Consider the following 15,335-nt stretch of genomic DNA (forward strand, 5'->3'; position numbering starts at 1 on the left):
TCTAGAGTATTTTTATTTTCAGTAATTGTGTTGTTCATCTTTGTTTGTTTGCTCTTTAGTTCTTCTATATCCTTGTTAAATGTTTCTTGTATCTTCTCCATTATGTTTCTGAGATTTTGGATCATCTTTACTATCATTACTCTGAATTCTTTTTCAGGTAGCTTGCCTATTTCGTCTTCATTTATTTGGTTTTGTAGGTTTTTACCTTGCTCTTTCATCTGTAACTTTTTTTGTCGTTTCTTTCTTTCTTTTTTTTTTTTTTTTTGATGGGTGGTGCTGTATTCCTGTCTTACTGGTTGTTTGGCCTGAGACGTCCAGCATTGGAGTTTGCAGGCAGTTAGATAGAACAGGGTCTTGGTGCTGAGATGAGGACCTCTGGGAGGCCTCACTCCGATTGATATTTCCTGGGGTCTGAGGTTCTCTGTTAGTCCAGCGGTTTGGACTTGGAGCTCCCAACACGGGAGCTCCGGTCCAGCCTCTGGTCTCGGAACCAAGATCCTGCAAGCTTCATGGCATGGTAAAAAAAAAAAAAAAAAAGGAAGAAAGGAGCAGTACAATATCAAAGAATAAAAAAACAAAATAAAATTAGAAAGATAAAAAATATATTAGGAGAGTTTCCCTGGTGATGCAGTGGTTGAGAGTCTGCCTGCCAATGCAGGGACACAGGTTCATGTCCCGGTCCGGGAGGATCCCACATGCCGCGGAGCGGCTGGGCCCGTGAGCCATGGCTGCTGAGCCTGCGCATCTGGAGCCTGTGCTCCGCAGCAGGAGAGGCCATGACAGTGAGAGGCCTGCGTACCACAAAAAAAAAAAAAAAAAATTAGGAAAAACAAAACTATAATTGAAACAACTGCAACAAGGTAAAATAAAACCAAAGCAGAAAAAAGAAAAAAAAAAGGGGGGCGGGCAACAAGCCAAAAGGAGAGATCACCGGTTGCTGGGGGCTCCTCCCATCTCCTTAGGTGTCTGTGGTCCCCCACTGGTGCCTGATAGTTGTGAGGTGCCTAGTTGTGAGGAGACGCAAATTCCGCATCCTCCTAGTATGCCATCTTGACTCCACCCCTAATCCCCTATTTTGTTTTTTGAATTTCTTTTTTCATTTTTGCTCTTATAAATAACTCTTTGATGAATACTCATGTACATAGATTCTCGAACAAATGACTGCTTAGTTTTAAAGAGAAATTTTCAGAAGCAGAATTACTTGTTAAAATCACAAACATTATAATGTCACTTTATACATATTGTCAAGTTGCCTGTCAGAGAAGTTCTAGCAACTTAAACTCTCATTAGTGGTGAAGGAACATGTCCCTTTCACCATATTCTTGCTAAAAGTAGGTCTTTATCACTTTTTAACCTTTGCTTATTTGACAGATGATAGATGATACCTCATTGTTGTTTTAATTTGTTTTTCTTTGATTACTACTGAAGATGAAACTGTTTTTATATTTATTGGTCACGTTCTTGATCATTAAAAAATTAAATTGTTTTTTCCTTATTGATATGCAGGAACACTTTGTTATTAGAGAATTTAAATCTTGTCTTATATGTTATAAATATTGCTCTAGTTTTTCATTTGTCTTTTAATTTTATGAATTTTTGGACATCATATACATTTGAAGATTTCATGTAATTAAATCCAGTAATACTTTTTTTTGGCTTTGCTTTTATAATACCAGGCTCAGAGAGATTGGAATACTTCTTAATCTTTTTCAGGAAAGCATAAGTCTGTTATATTTTCTGAATCTTTGAATGACTGAGAATACATTTCTGTGGCCTTTATGTAGGAACCATATCTTGGCAGCTGGAGCAGTTTTGACACACTATCGTCAAAATGTTGTAGAGGCCGTTCCACTATTTTCTGAAATTTATCATTGAAAGATAAGTCTGATGTCAAAAGGATTTTTCCTCCTAGTATGTCCCCTGGTTGTTTGTTGGGCTGAATGATTGCAAGATTTTTCTTTATATTTGGAATATAATGGAAAAGCAAGACATGACAAGGAGAGTCTCTTTTATATTCTCTGGAGTTCAGTGAGGTTTTGGATTAAAGTCAAGGATTTCTTCAACTCAAGAAAATTATCTTTTGTTGTTTATTTGGTCACCACTTCCTCTCTGTCTGATGTGTTCTCCTCCCCTGGGTTTCCTATTCAATCTCCTGAACCTATCCTATATGCATCTTATGTGAGTTCCAGAATTTGGCTGACCGGTTTTCTCACTCTGTTTTTTACATTGTCCAACTTGCTAGTCGGTATGGCCATCGCAGTTTTACATCAGGCCATTATTGTTTCGCCTAAAAGTAGTCTTCCTTAACCTCAGATTGTTCCTTTTTCATGAGTATAATCTCCTCACTTTATTGTTGAGAATCTGGATTTAATATCTTATAAAATTCACTTTCCTGTAGCAAGCTTTTTTCAAGAGTTCTTTTCTTTGGAGACCATGAACATTTTTTCTATGTTCAAATGTTTCTCTGTTTGCTCATTTTACAAGGGAGGTCTGTGTTTGCCCAGTTTTAGAACTTGGGAGAGGTTCCATCAGAGAGTATTCAGGTTCATGTCTGATTTCTTCAGTGTGAGTAAAGGGATCGAAGAAGAATGTATAATTCTTGTAGTTTAACTTCCCTGGATCAGCGTTTTCATGTTACAGGAGGTTGAAGAGAGAACTACATCCCGAGGTGGCTGTACAACAAGGGCTTCCCCACTATGCCCAGGTTTCCTTTCCACCCGGCAGGGGCACCATCCTCCTTCTCTAATGAACGAGACAGCTCTTGTTATGAGCCTGTTGTTCTTATCACAGTGCTTGAACTGAACTGAACTGAAATGGCTATGCATGCGCCTTTGATGGCAGATTGTGCTGAGACGGGAAATTTGCACCTGTTTGGATCTGGCATCACATTTATAGAGAGCAAGGGGGAAACAAACACAGAGGCCAGCACATCCCACATGATTACTGCCCAAATTACTTACCAAAGACATCTGTGAAGCTGTGATCCAATCGGGAGGGATGTGAAAATGAGCCCCAGCTGAGTCTCCCAGCAAAATGATTCCCCTGGGCTGTGAACCTAGGTGGCACAATTTATTTGCATTATTTATGCACTCAAGTAGTTTGGAGCCTCCAGCTTGGGTAGTTAGGTGAGCACATACCCTGGTGTGTATTCTGTGCATAGAGCATCGTAACAGTGATGCGTTGCCACTTTTCGAGTGTTGGAGAGTGAGCGGCATAGCATTTAGGAGCTGAATGAGATTTCCAGGCCATTGAAACTTGCCAGCTAAGCTGTGCAGATGCAGGTGTGCTTCCTAGCTCAGCATAAAACAAACTCCTGTGCAACATCTTGAGTGAATGATAGATGAATAAAAGCATCAAAACTTTATCTGAACTCAGAAATATGCCCTAAGTTTTGGTTCTGAAAATTGCTTCCTTGGAAAACACACTCATTTCTGTTAATATCCCCTTTAGGAATTAGTAATCTCATGGAGCAATTTTGATTTTTTTCAAAGATGTTATGGTCTTTTAATGTCCTTAATCTATATATACAAAAGCACTGGATGGACAATTATGGCTGATTAGTGGGGAGATGGAGAGATAAAATCTCTATGCAGCCCTATATGTTCGGAGGTTAAGAATCACTTAATCTGATTCTAAGGCCCATCTACACGAACCATTCATCCACGGGTGATGCATGAACTCTTCCAAATCCCTTAAGATCCTGAAAGAATCAATCAGTGCCTCTCAGAGTCAGAGAGGAGAGCCTGCTTCCTCCACCTCCAAAGGCCCCAAATCAAGCCGAGGATGGCCCAGCCTCACTCCAGCGGCTCCCTATCTCGGGACCTGGTGACAGCTAGCACTTGGCCACACAAATGGGGACTGAGAAGGCCCAGGACATCGAGGAGGGGTTGGGATTTGGGGAATCCAAGAGGCTTCCCACAGTGAACCCAGAGCCTCACACCAGGATTTCACTTAGATCTGAGTTTACTTATTCATCTGTCTATTTGTTAATGCATTCCTTTATTCATCCAACAAGCATTTCTAAACTGCATTACTATGTGTCGGGTCCTTACATTTTCTACCTCCATCCTGTCCTTCTAATAGCTTACAGACAACGAGACTTTAAGCTGATTGAGGGCAAGGACTGTATCACGTCTGCTCATAAAAACTCAGAGCCAAGTATAGCTCTTGGTGCATAATAGGAATAGGTGTCCAGGAAATATCTGTTGAACGAATGAATGAATGAAATGCTTCTAAATGTTAGGGGAAAGCATTGTCTAAACATAAAACAGTGATGCTACCATAGGGTCTTGTTTGAGACTCTTTGGGCATCACCAGGACCATGTTTTCAGTACTATGTGGGTGGTAATAGGTTCCTCCTAAGAACACTGGTAGCCCAGGTGTATGTGGCATTGGGCATTTAGAATACAGAGCTTTTGCTCAGGTATTTTTGGGAACTCTCAATGGCTATTGCTTGGAGGTCTCCGTCAAGTCACCCAGAGTCTTATGAGTCTTTAGCCCAGTCGACACAAGGACTCTGTCAGTACAAGTCTAGACGTCTGACCTTGCAGTGTATTGAGGAGGACACAGAGAAGACTGAAAATTATCACCTCCACTTATTTTCTTATTTGGAGAAGTGCTGGATTTCAGTTACCCTGTTATCTATCTTACAGCCTTTTCTAATATTATCATTAACGTTTCCAATTCCCTAAAAAAGGAATCTATTAAACAAATTCAGTTTTGCTTTGTCTTGATTCTGCCTCATTTGTCTATAATATTTTTCATGTCATTTTCTAATTTGTCACGAAAATAAATGTAAATTGGTCAACATTATGTTGTAGCATCAGGCACTTCCTCACTTGGATGGTCTGTTTGCTTCAATCTGACTCAGACTAGAAAAGAATATTCTATTGGAATAAGTACACTGACGTTTACAATTCATACCTTCACAGAATTTCTTCTCGTATGGAATTCCATCTTTTGGATCAACACCCTTTAAGAGAAATGATGAAATTAGCAGCTTGCTTTTAAATTTATGAGACACAAACACGAAATCCTTCCCAAATGGCTTTAAAAGCACAAAAATAAATCAGTAGATAAAATCCTTTAAAGTCTCTTGAGCCCTTAATCCAACATAGCAACATCCTAGGTAAGTGAATTGGGCTTTAAGGAACTGGGGGCAGGAATAAGGAGAGATCCAGAAACTGGACCATCTTGTTCAGAAGGATGCCGGGCAGGGCTCTGGGTGCTGGTAGTATCACCCGGAGGGAGCATTGAGGGTCCATTCAGTGACTGGGACACAGGGGCAGACTGGGTTCAGCAGTCTCTGAGCTGGAGCTCTAAGTGTCCTGACACCTCTGGTGCCTAAGGGTTGATGCTTCTAGAGCAGAGATTCTCAACAGGGCTGCTTTTGAGGCACCCCTCCCCCACCTCTGCCCCACAGCCATCCAAAGGGACATTTGGCAATGCCTGGAGACATCTTTGGTTGTTACAATGGGGGGAGGGGGAGCTACCGGCATTTAGTGGGGAGAGGCAGGGATGCAACTGACCATCATACAATTTACAAGGTGGCCCAAACCGTAAAGAATGATTCCAAATGTTGATGTGATGAGACTGAGAAACCCAGAAGTGAGGTTGAGCCTGTGAGTGGGACAGAGTTACCACAGCTGAGGGCACTTCCTAACACTTAAAGCTAAGTCTGTGCATTAGTGGAGCAGCTGGTCCTTGGAAGGTTTGAGCAGAGTCTGGATAACTTTAAAAAAGTTAAAATATATATATATAATTTTTTTCTTTTGTTTGCCAAACTCTGGTCTGGAGAGCACTGGCATTCCACTAGATATTAATGGTATTACCAGTATTTTAGGAAGAAAGAAGCTGATGGTCAGAGATGTACTGGAAACAAGTGTGTTCACTGTCTTGGTCTTGGGGACTCCCAACATGCATTAAAACATTAAAGGTGCTGAGAAATTCGGAAGTAAAGAAAACTGTTCAGGCTTATTTGACCCAGTACTTTCCAAACTTTGCTATAGCGCCCCTCCTCCCTTACCTCTTAACCTCCCACTCAACACTGGAGTTCTTGGACACAGTTTGGGAAATGTTGGACTTAGTGATTGTAAAGTCCTCTCTGAGTTTATGATTTTGTGATTCTGTGAGTCGTTTTTTCTCCATGGAAAGGGATAGGTATGAAGGTCATGTGTCTTTCTCCTATTACTGATGATAAACGCTGAGTCTTGGCTCCCTGGGCTCCTGGTGGATTTCCACCGATCTAGCACTGTCTCTTATTGGCTTTCCTTATGTAGGTGGGCTCCCATGTCAGAGGCAGGGATGGGGTCATGGAACCAAGACAGCAGCTTCACACACTAATAACCCCCCATGTCCTCCAACATGACAACTAAGCTTGACTTTATCGAACAAGAGCTGCCTTGGGGGTCTTGACACCTTAACACCTTAAGATCTATGGGACATGTCTTCCCCTCCTCATGAAAAGGCAGTGTGACTGATGATAGGGTGGGTGGGTAGGGCTATACCAGGATACAATCTGTCTTGCTCTCCATATCTCAGAAGAAATGGACTGTCAGTGTCCTGGAGAGAGGAAACTATTTACAGGAACTTTCTCCTCTTCATCCAAGCAGACAAATTAGGTAACCATTCAGAGGCAATTTATCTTGAAGCTGGAGAATCTTAAACTTCAAGGCTCCTTGTTTGTACGATCCCTGCCTGTGTGAGTGCTGGGAGCAGCTGGGAGCTATAGAGTGTTTTAGGTGGCGAGGAGCCAGGCTACACGCAGAACAATATTTCTACATAAGCACTCCTGGTAAATTGGAAAAGAGATCTCAGAAGAAAGGGACCTAAATTTCCAAGACTCCAGGAATTTGTTAAGATTTCTTTTATTGTTCTAATTAATTATACTTTTATTCTTGATTTTGTATTTGGTATTCTCTTTCTTCATGAGGACTCCTCAAATCCTATAAGCTCAAGACCTCACAAAATTGGGTCTGCTGCCATTGCCGTGCTAAGATTAAGTGTTTGGCTTTTCTCTTTCCTTTCCTTTTCTCTACCTGGAAGCTGCTATTTTATTATTCATAGAGAACTGGGGCACCAGCATTAGGTGCCTCAGGATGTGGGTAGTGGGGTAACTACAGATAACTTCTGCTCTGCCTGACTAGCCTTATGAAATAGAAAAAAATAGCTGCAATGAAATGGTGACAGCATGCGGTTTGCTCCAATAGCTCTTTGGGTTGCTGTAAAACTTTGCTAACACCACTCTCCATTTAATTTCACACTGTTCCAAACAGAATAAAGGGATTAGATGTGAATTACGTTAAGCAAGACTTATAGTGGCTGTGACAGAGACAGCCTCAACTCTCATTACGTCATGGACACTCTTCACATGTGATTGGATTCTATGCCCCTCTTCCAAACAGCAGAAAAAGAGTTGCTGTAATCTACCATCTTCTTCCTTAGGTCTGACTGAAGCAAACAGGCAATGGGCTTTTGAGGAGGGCGGAAAGCAAGAGAACAGGGTTAAATTTGAATTTAGTCTCTTACCCAAATGCCATTACAGTTTGAATCCTGATGTGTATCCCAGTTGTCTGGCCTACGAAGAAAACATCAACATTGGTCTTTGGCATGTATTTATCACTCTGAACGTCAGCTTCACAAATGAAGGAATGAATGAATGAGTGCTACACCAAGTGTCTTCGATAGATGACAGTTTCTTCAGGGAAAAGTGCCGCACACCATTGTGTGTTGTGGCAACAGAAGCCTCACGTGGCCTCTTTGCCATTCTCTTGGCTTTGGATGTTTGCTGGGAACTGTGGACCAAATGCAGTCTTTTCACAATTGACTATATTCATGGGAGGTATTGTTGTGGAATGATGTCGATAGGAATAATGAACACATCTGCAGTCCATTTCATTTAGACAGGTGACACCATTAAAGTTATGCCTCGAAAGTCCCAAACATCTGGTTAACGTTTCCGCACTGTAGTCACAGCTAAGATGAAGGCTGGCATACCCAGTCTGAAGTCTGAGATGTGATCAGCCTGGGACTAAAATGTCACCTGTGCTCTGCTTTCTGCCCCTGTCGCCCTCCTCCTGGTGGAAGAGGCTACTCTTTGTGGGCCCAGGGCTGCCTGTAGAACTCGTGCAGGAGGCTGGATAAACGTCCACAATAACCTGTCTGCTCACGTGTTTCTCCCACTGGACTGTGAACTCCTCGAGAGGAGGCCTGTTTCTATTGGTTTACCACCCAGCATGATGCAGAGTGCTTGGCAACGCTCGATGAGCATTTTTTGGGCAAATGAATGAACAAACACTGTTTTTTCATTGCGCTTTACTTCAATTAGGACATGGAGGTCCCTTCTCTCTGTAAGCACGAATCCCCTAGGCTGAGGGAGATAATTATGCCTTCTGCCTCCCTTTCAGAAGGTAATTTTCAACATCAGTGACCAGCAGAGACCGTTACCTTCTGCCTGGGTATGCCATCTTGTTGCTGTCGTTACAGTCTCTCCCTCGCCAGTGAGAGCCCCGCAGCGTCTGAAATTGAAGAGCACACACAGGAAGGGTCAGTTCTGCTTTGACGTTATCCACGGTGAAGGCCAATCAGAGCTGTCTGAGGGGTGCTGACATCTGCCATTTTAAATCCAAATATAGTCTAGGAACACTAGAGATCACTAAGAAAATTAAGATGATATGCTGAGACCTCCTGTGTGAGGTGAAATGTAATATGGTACCAGGGCCAATCACAGATAAAGTGTGTGTGTATGTGAGAGTGTGTGTACGCGTGTGTATATGTATTGTTGGGTGCGTGCTGATATGTGAGTGTATGGGGGTGCATGTGCATGAATGTGCATGCATGTGGGCACGTGTGCATTCACATGGGTTGTTATGTGAATGCATGTTTTATACACGTGTCTGTGTACATGTGTGTTCATGTGTATGCGTCTATGTGCACTTCCACAAAGAGCAGGACCGTCCAACTCCCTGAACTTTCTCTATCAAAGGCTCCAAAACAATTGGTTTATTTGGTCCAGTGATTAATCATTTTGCTGGATAATTTAAAAGGCCTCTAGCCAAACTGGTTAGTTGTGTGGATTTATTTTATTTTCGACATGTCCGATTTGAAAGAATCAAGAGTCATGATAATGTCAAACAATGTTTTTATTTCTCACATTCCCAGGTAGAGTATTTGAGATCCCACCTACTTTGGAGAGTTTGTGACATCTGTTGCTTGCTTGAATTTCTGACATCCTAACTGTTCTAAATCTAACATGTGTACACAGACATAAACACACACACACACACACACACACACACACACTTTAAGTTAAAATACGTTTAAGAATTTTGAAAATAATTCCCAACACATTTCAAGATAACTTATCCCCGTGGAGAATTCCAGCTGGGAATGGCTTTAGGAAACGAAAACAGTCTAGGACTAAGATCCACTTTGATGGTCCATGTATTAGTAAGATACCAAAAAGTCTGTAAACATCATAAAATGGTGTATTATCACATTAATAATACATTCAAATGGCATTCAATCTTGTCTTATTAAAGGAAAGAAATTTATAGGAAGCGACGCAATATTTAGCAAACATCTGGTTAGTCTTAATGATACTTACTGGGAAAACACTGTATTTGTCTGAATCTGCATCTTTGAATGGTAAAGAATTTTGTATAGCCCTAAAAGAAAAGAAACACCTGGTGAGCTAAGAAAAAACAAATGGTGTTTGTGAAAACAAATAGAGACATTTTTAGATATGGCTGTGTTGAGTTTATGTGACAGAACCCCATTCTAAAAATAAAATTAAGGACCTAAATAAAAATTTAAAAAATAAAATAAAAATAAAATGAAGAGTACCAGTCAAACTTTGCTCATCCCTGCTCTCCACTCAACAGAACTATTTTCTCTCTGACTTTTTTCTTGACCTATACAGGGAGTTAAAATATAATGAACTCAAGTTTTAGAGGGCACGGGATATGGCTGTTGAGGTCCTCAGGAAAGAACCTACATTTTTGGTCCAGTCAACGAGCTCAGTACTACAGATTTTACACAGTTTACACATTCTGTGATGGAAATCTTTTCTTAAGATTCTCCTCTTTTAAACCACTTATTCTGAGAATCTGAAAATTTAGTTGTCACTCCCATTCAAGAGCCTGGGGAACCAAGGGCTCTGTTGTGATTGATGACCAAGCAATTCATGCCAAAACCATGGACACACCCCCGAGTGAGGATTTCCCCTGAGATCTCACTACCAGACTTTTCCCAGCTTCCAAAGGCAAATGCTCTTTCCCTCTAGGAAAATCACTTACGGAGTAGCAGGGAAGTGCCATCGTATGGCAGGGTGAGGTTATTCCTGGAGCCTAGAATATAGACGGAGTCACGTGACCCTTTATAGGATTTAGTAAATGGTCTTTTGAATCAAGAGCTTCTCAGCAGTTCTGAGAGTCTCAAGTCAAGTGAATTCAGCCAAAGCCAGCATGGAGCCTAACTGGTGGTATGGAGCCTGTCTTATGAGCTCTGAGATGGTGGACCCACCGCAAGTCCACATTAATAGACCTCTTGAGAGATGACATCTCCTGTAAGACTAGGTAGTTTTCTCCCATGTACATATTTGACCTCTTGGATAGCTATTTTATGTTTCTAGATGAGAAAAGGAGGGAAGACACAGAGGGAGAGGGAGATGGAGAGAGAGAAAGAGAGGACGAACAGACCCAAAGAGCTATATTTTCAGTCTGAGAAAAGGTTCTGGGTGAAAGGTCTCACTGAGGATGACAAAGCTACCCCTTTCCACCTTTGCCATCTCGGGGATGAGAGTTTGTCCTTGAAGGAAGGAACAATGAGTTGTCTCTAGAATTAGAAGGTTAGTTCATTAAATTAACCTTTACCTGCTTATTTTAAAGGCTCAGAGTGACGAACCAAAACCATACATTCTAGACACGAGAGGGTAGATTGGTCATCATAAGTCACATAAATTGCAATTTACATAAACTCCACAATCCCTTATTCATAGCCCCCAGATCCAAACAGGTCTGAACACCAAGAGTTGTTTCTTATTTTCAACTTTGCAGCTAACACATTTGGTGGCGAAACTTGACCCAAACTGGTCTAAGGCAATTCATAAGCTGTACCTTATTTAGTGTGACTATCCATATATTTCATTGCTGATATATAAATTTGTTTGATTAGGAGGTGCTGGGAGTGTTAGGTGAGTTATGGTATATAGTATGTTACTTTCTTAAAATCTGAATTCGAAATCACATCTGGCTCTGTTTTGGATAAAGCATTGTTGACTTTCACTACTATTACTTCTGCAAAATTGGATCTAAACTTGATACCTTGTGTATCCTTACAGGTATCTGGTTGTATGCTGAAATATTCATTCATTCATTCATTCATTCATTCCACAGCCATTTTTGAAGTCCTTGCATGTGCCAGGCATCATATTAGATATTAGGGCTGAATATAAGATGCATTTCCTATGCTAGAAGAGCTTAATGATGGGTGGCGGGAAACAAGGCATCAACAGATAACCACAGTGCTATGGAGAAAATTCTATAAGAGGGTTGTGCACCCAGAGGGAAAACATTCCTAACTCTACACAGGGAAGGAGGTGATCTTAAGGTGGAAGCTAAAGGATGAGAAAGCATTTTCAAAGCAAGTAATTGGGTGATGGGTGCTCTAGTAGGAAGGAAAAGTATGGGAAGCCCCCTAAACCCCTAGGTTCTGAAATTAGACTCCTTGGATTTGAATCCCAGGTCTGCCGTCTACTTGGTATGTAACTTTGGGCAACTTATTTAATCTGTTTGTACATCTGTTACCTCATTTGTAAATAGGGCCAGTGTCAGTACCTGCTTCCTAGGGCTGTTGCAAAGACTAATAGCATTGTTACGTGTGAAGCAAGAAAGACCTGTCCCAAGCATGTGATAAGTACTCACAAAATATTAGCTCTTTTCATTATTATGTGCAATGCTAACAGTTATTCCAAGGATGGTTTCTAGGGTTGGGCAAACAGGAATCAGGTGTCTGCTCTTATGACATTTTAGTTTCTGGAGACATCTCGAATCCAATCCATGGACTCTCTTCAGATTTTCAGGTTCCCAGCCACACAATGTTCCGTCCAGTTATGCGTGTCCACTATTTTTAGGTATTTTTACCGTAAGCACCTTTGCAGCAAGCATTTTTGCTGTAAACATTTTCACTGCATAACTAATTGGTCATAAGACAATTTTGCCATAAAAGGTAAAATGACTGGTTGATAGTTCGTTTTGATATATATCATACAAAAGTCATGACAGATGACGATGATTTGCCCCAGGAGCTGGTTTCTGATTTTGAAGCACACTACAATGGAGGAGAAAGAGGTTGAGGGCCTGAAAGTTGCAGATTTGAACTCGCATTTCCCATAGAACTTTGGAATGTGTATCAACAGACATGTTACAAGATGCCAAGAACATAGAGGCTTTCACAACACAATACAAAGCTTAGGTATAAACATGCATCCTAGTATCTGGAAACTGACACCTCTCCTAACGAAGGAAGAAATCTTAGCAAAAAAGAAAAAGTGTGATGCCAAATGAGGAGAAGAATCAACAGGAAAAAACAGTGTGTAAAATACTAAGAATGAAAAACCTGGAAGACAAGTGCTTATGTACAAGTCACGAAATAAGATCAGTCATTTGCGCAGTATCGCCATGAAATATACACACACTTTAAATATATTCAGATGTTCTGTATTTAGCAACAAAGTCTCTTTAATTTTGTAATTCAGTTTTCATGTTTCATGATGTCCTTCTTAATGTCTCTTTTATTTTTCATTGTTTTATCCTTTACAGCAAAATCATGGGTAATTAGTTACGTGGCAAAAATGTTTTTGGCAGCAAGGCTGTCTAAGGCAGAGAAACTTACAGTGAAAATACCTACAACCCCAGTTACCACGTTGGCTGGTACAGCTAATCACCTGCTTGCTGCTCCTGCCCTATGACTATCTGGGGTTGGGCTAGCAGCCTTGACCCAGGGAGCAATTGTGATTGCAGCTGAATGGCATTTGTTACATAATGGTGAGCTATTCAAGTTCAAAGTGCCTAAAATTATGTCATGAAACTGGGGCATTACAACAAAAGAAAACTAGGGAGAATAAAATTTCCATGTGTATCTGCCTCATATTTGAGTCCCAGGCAGTACTCCAGGGCCAGCATGACTCTGTTTCATATGCGTGTGGATGCCTTACGTGCATCCCTGTAAGATAAAATGAGAGCAGAGAAAACCATGGAAGGACACATCCTGACCTATTTACACGGCTCACCTTGTGGTGGGGACAAGGACGATGTGGGAGGAAAGAGCAGGGCAGGGGCAAGAAGGAACAAATGAAAAAAGGCAAAGAATGACAAATTAAAAGCATGGTTAGGGCTTCCCTGGTGGCGCAGTGGTTGAGAGTCCGCCTGCCGATGCAGGGGACACGGGTTCGTGCCCCGGTCCGGGAGGATCCCACATGTCGCGGAGCGGCTGGGCCCGTGAGCCATGGCCGCTGAGCCTGCGCGTCTGGAGCCTGTGCTCCGCAACGGGAGAGGCCACAACAGTGAGAGGCCCGCGTACCGCAAAAAAAACGAAAACAAACCACAGTTAAGGTAAGATAAGATAGTCCGTGTGAATTTATGTGAAATAATACATATGTGGGTTCATGCATTTGGAAATTCAATAAAAAGACTAAATTATTAAGAGGGGACCCTCCTGTCCTACCACTGCTACAATAGAAAATAGGCAGTATATAGGCACAGTGAATTCTGATCAAAAGAAAACAACCAAAAACTTGGTTGCCCCATGGTAGTAGCCTGGTATCCTAAACATTTGTTTTTCTAATAAAGTAGTGCTTTTTCTTTATTTATTCCCTTGTTTCTACAGAGTCCCTACTAAAACTAAGGACTGTGGTAGGAACCAGGGATAAAAGTTTACCAAGAAATGGTATCCCTGCTCTCCAAGAGCTGTCGGTGGGGGTGGGAGACTGATGGGGAAGCAGCCAGAGAAGAACAGGGTGCAGGAGCAGGTACCAGCGAGCATGGAGTATGGAGGAGGCTAGCCAAACGATCGGAGCTAGGCTGGGAGCTGGAAAGCTGCCCATGGGTGGAGACACCTCCATTGGCTATTTTTTTTTGCAATTGACAAGGAAATTTAGTTATTTCTGAGATATACATTTTAAAGTAATAACTAGAATTATAACTTATAACATTATACCAGAACATATAAGACTTTTAGAAATTTCATGTAATGTCTGAAACATTTATATTAACATATTTCCATATAAATAACCCAAAGAAAGTTTAGTATTAGTTGTCTTTTTGTTTGTTTGTTTGTTTATACTGCAGGTTCTTATTAGTCATCAATTTTATACACATCAGTGTATACATGTCAATCCCAATCGTCCAATTCAGCACACCATCATCCCCACCCACCGCGGTTTTCCCCCCTTGGAGTCCATATGTTTGTTCTCTACATCTGTGTCTCAACTCCTACCCTGCAAACCAGTTCATCTGTACCATTCTTCTAGGTTCCACACACATGCGTTAATATACGATATTTGTTTTCTCTTTCTGACTTACTTCACTCTGTATGACAGTCTCTAGATCCATCCATGTCTCAACAAATGACTCAATTTCGTTCCTTTTTATGGCTGAGTAATATTCCATTGTGTATATGTACCACATCTTCTTTATCCATTCGTCTGTCGATGGGCATGTAGGTTGCTTCCATGTCCTGGCTAGTGTAAATAGTGCTGCAAGGAACATTGGGGTGCATGTGTTTTTTTGAATTATGGTTTTCTCTGGGTATGTGCCCAGTAGTGGGATTGCTGGGTCATATGGTAATTCTATTTTTAGTTTTTTAAGGAGCCTCCATACTGTTCTCCATAGTGACTGTATCAATTTACATTCCCACCAACAGTGCAAGAGGGTTCCCTTTTCTCCACACCCTCTCTAGCATTTGTTGTTTGTAGATTTTCTGATGATGCCCATTCTAACTGGTGTGAGGTGATACCTCATTGTAGTTTTGATTTGCATTTCTCTAATGATTAGTGATGTTGGGCATCCTTTCATGTGCTTCTTGGCCATCTGTATGTCTTCTTTGGAGAAATGCCTATTTAGGTCTTCTGCCCATTTTTGGATTGGGTTGTTTCTTTAATATTGAGCTGCATGAGCTATTTATATATTTAGGAGATTAATCCTTTGTCCATTGATTCATTTGCAAATATTTTCTCCCATTCTGAGAGCTGTCTTTTCGTCTTGTTTATGAAGGCATTAGACCAAACAGGATGGGGACAAGAGAGGCACAGAGCCAGAAAGGCATTCTTACTGGAGGGG

General features: G+C 41.3%; 1 protein-coding gene across 1 annotated transcript in view; it reads right to left on the reverse strand.

Moving 5' to 3' along the window:
* AOAH (acyloxyacyl hydrolase) overlaps window positions 1-15,335 on the reverse strand; it is a 171,419-nt gene that overhangs the window by 93,740 nt on the left and 62,344 nt on the right. The window contains exons 8-12 of the mRNA XM_082847010.1: window positions 9,605-9,665; window positions 8,446-8,516; window positions 7,528-7,576; window positions 4,924-4,972; window positions 2,961-3,055 (exon numbers count right to left, since the gene is read on the reverse strand). Coding sequence (XP_082703136.1) covers window positions 2,961-3,055; window positions 4,924-4,972; window positions 7,528-7,576; window positions 8,446-8,516; window positions 9,605-9,665 — 325 coding nt within the window. The remainder of the gene's footprint in view (window positions 1-2,960; window positions 3,056-4,923; window positions 4,973-7,527; window positions 7,577-8,445; window positions 8,517-9,604; window positions 9,666-15,335) is intronic.

The sequence above is a fragment of the Leucopleurus acutus genome (assembly GCF_964270905.1).
Source record: "Leucopleurus acutus genome assembly, chromosome: 9".
In the NCBI taxonomy this organism is placed as follows: Eukaryota; Metazoa; Chordata; class Mammalia; order Artiodactyla; family Delphinidae; genus Leucopleurus; species Leucopleurus acutus.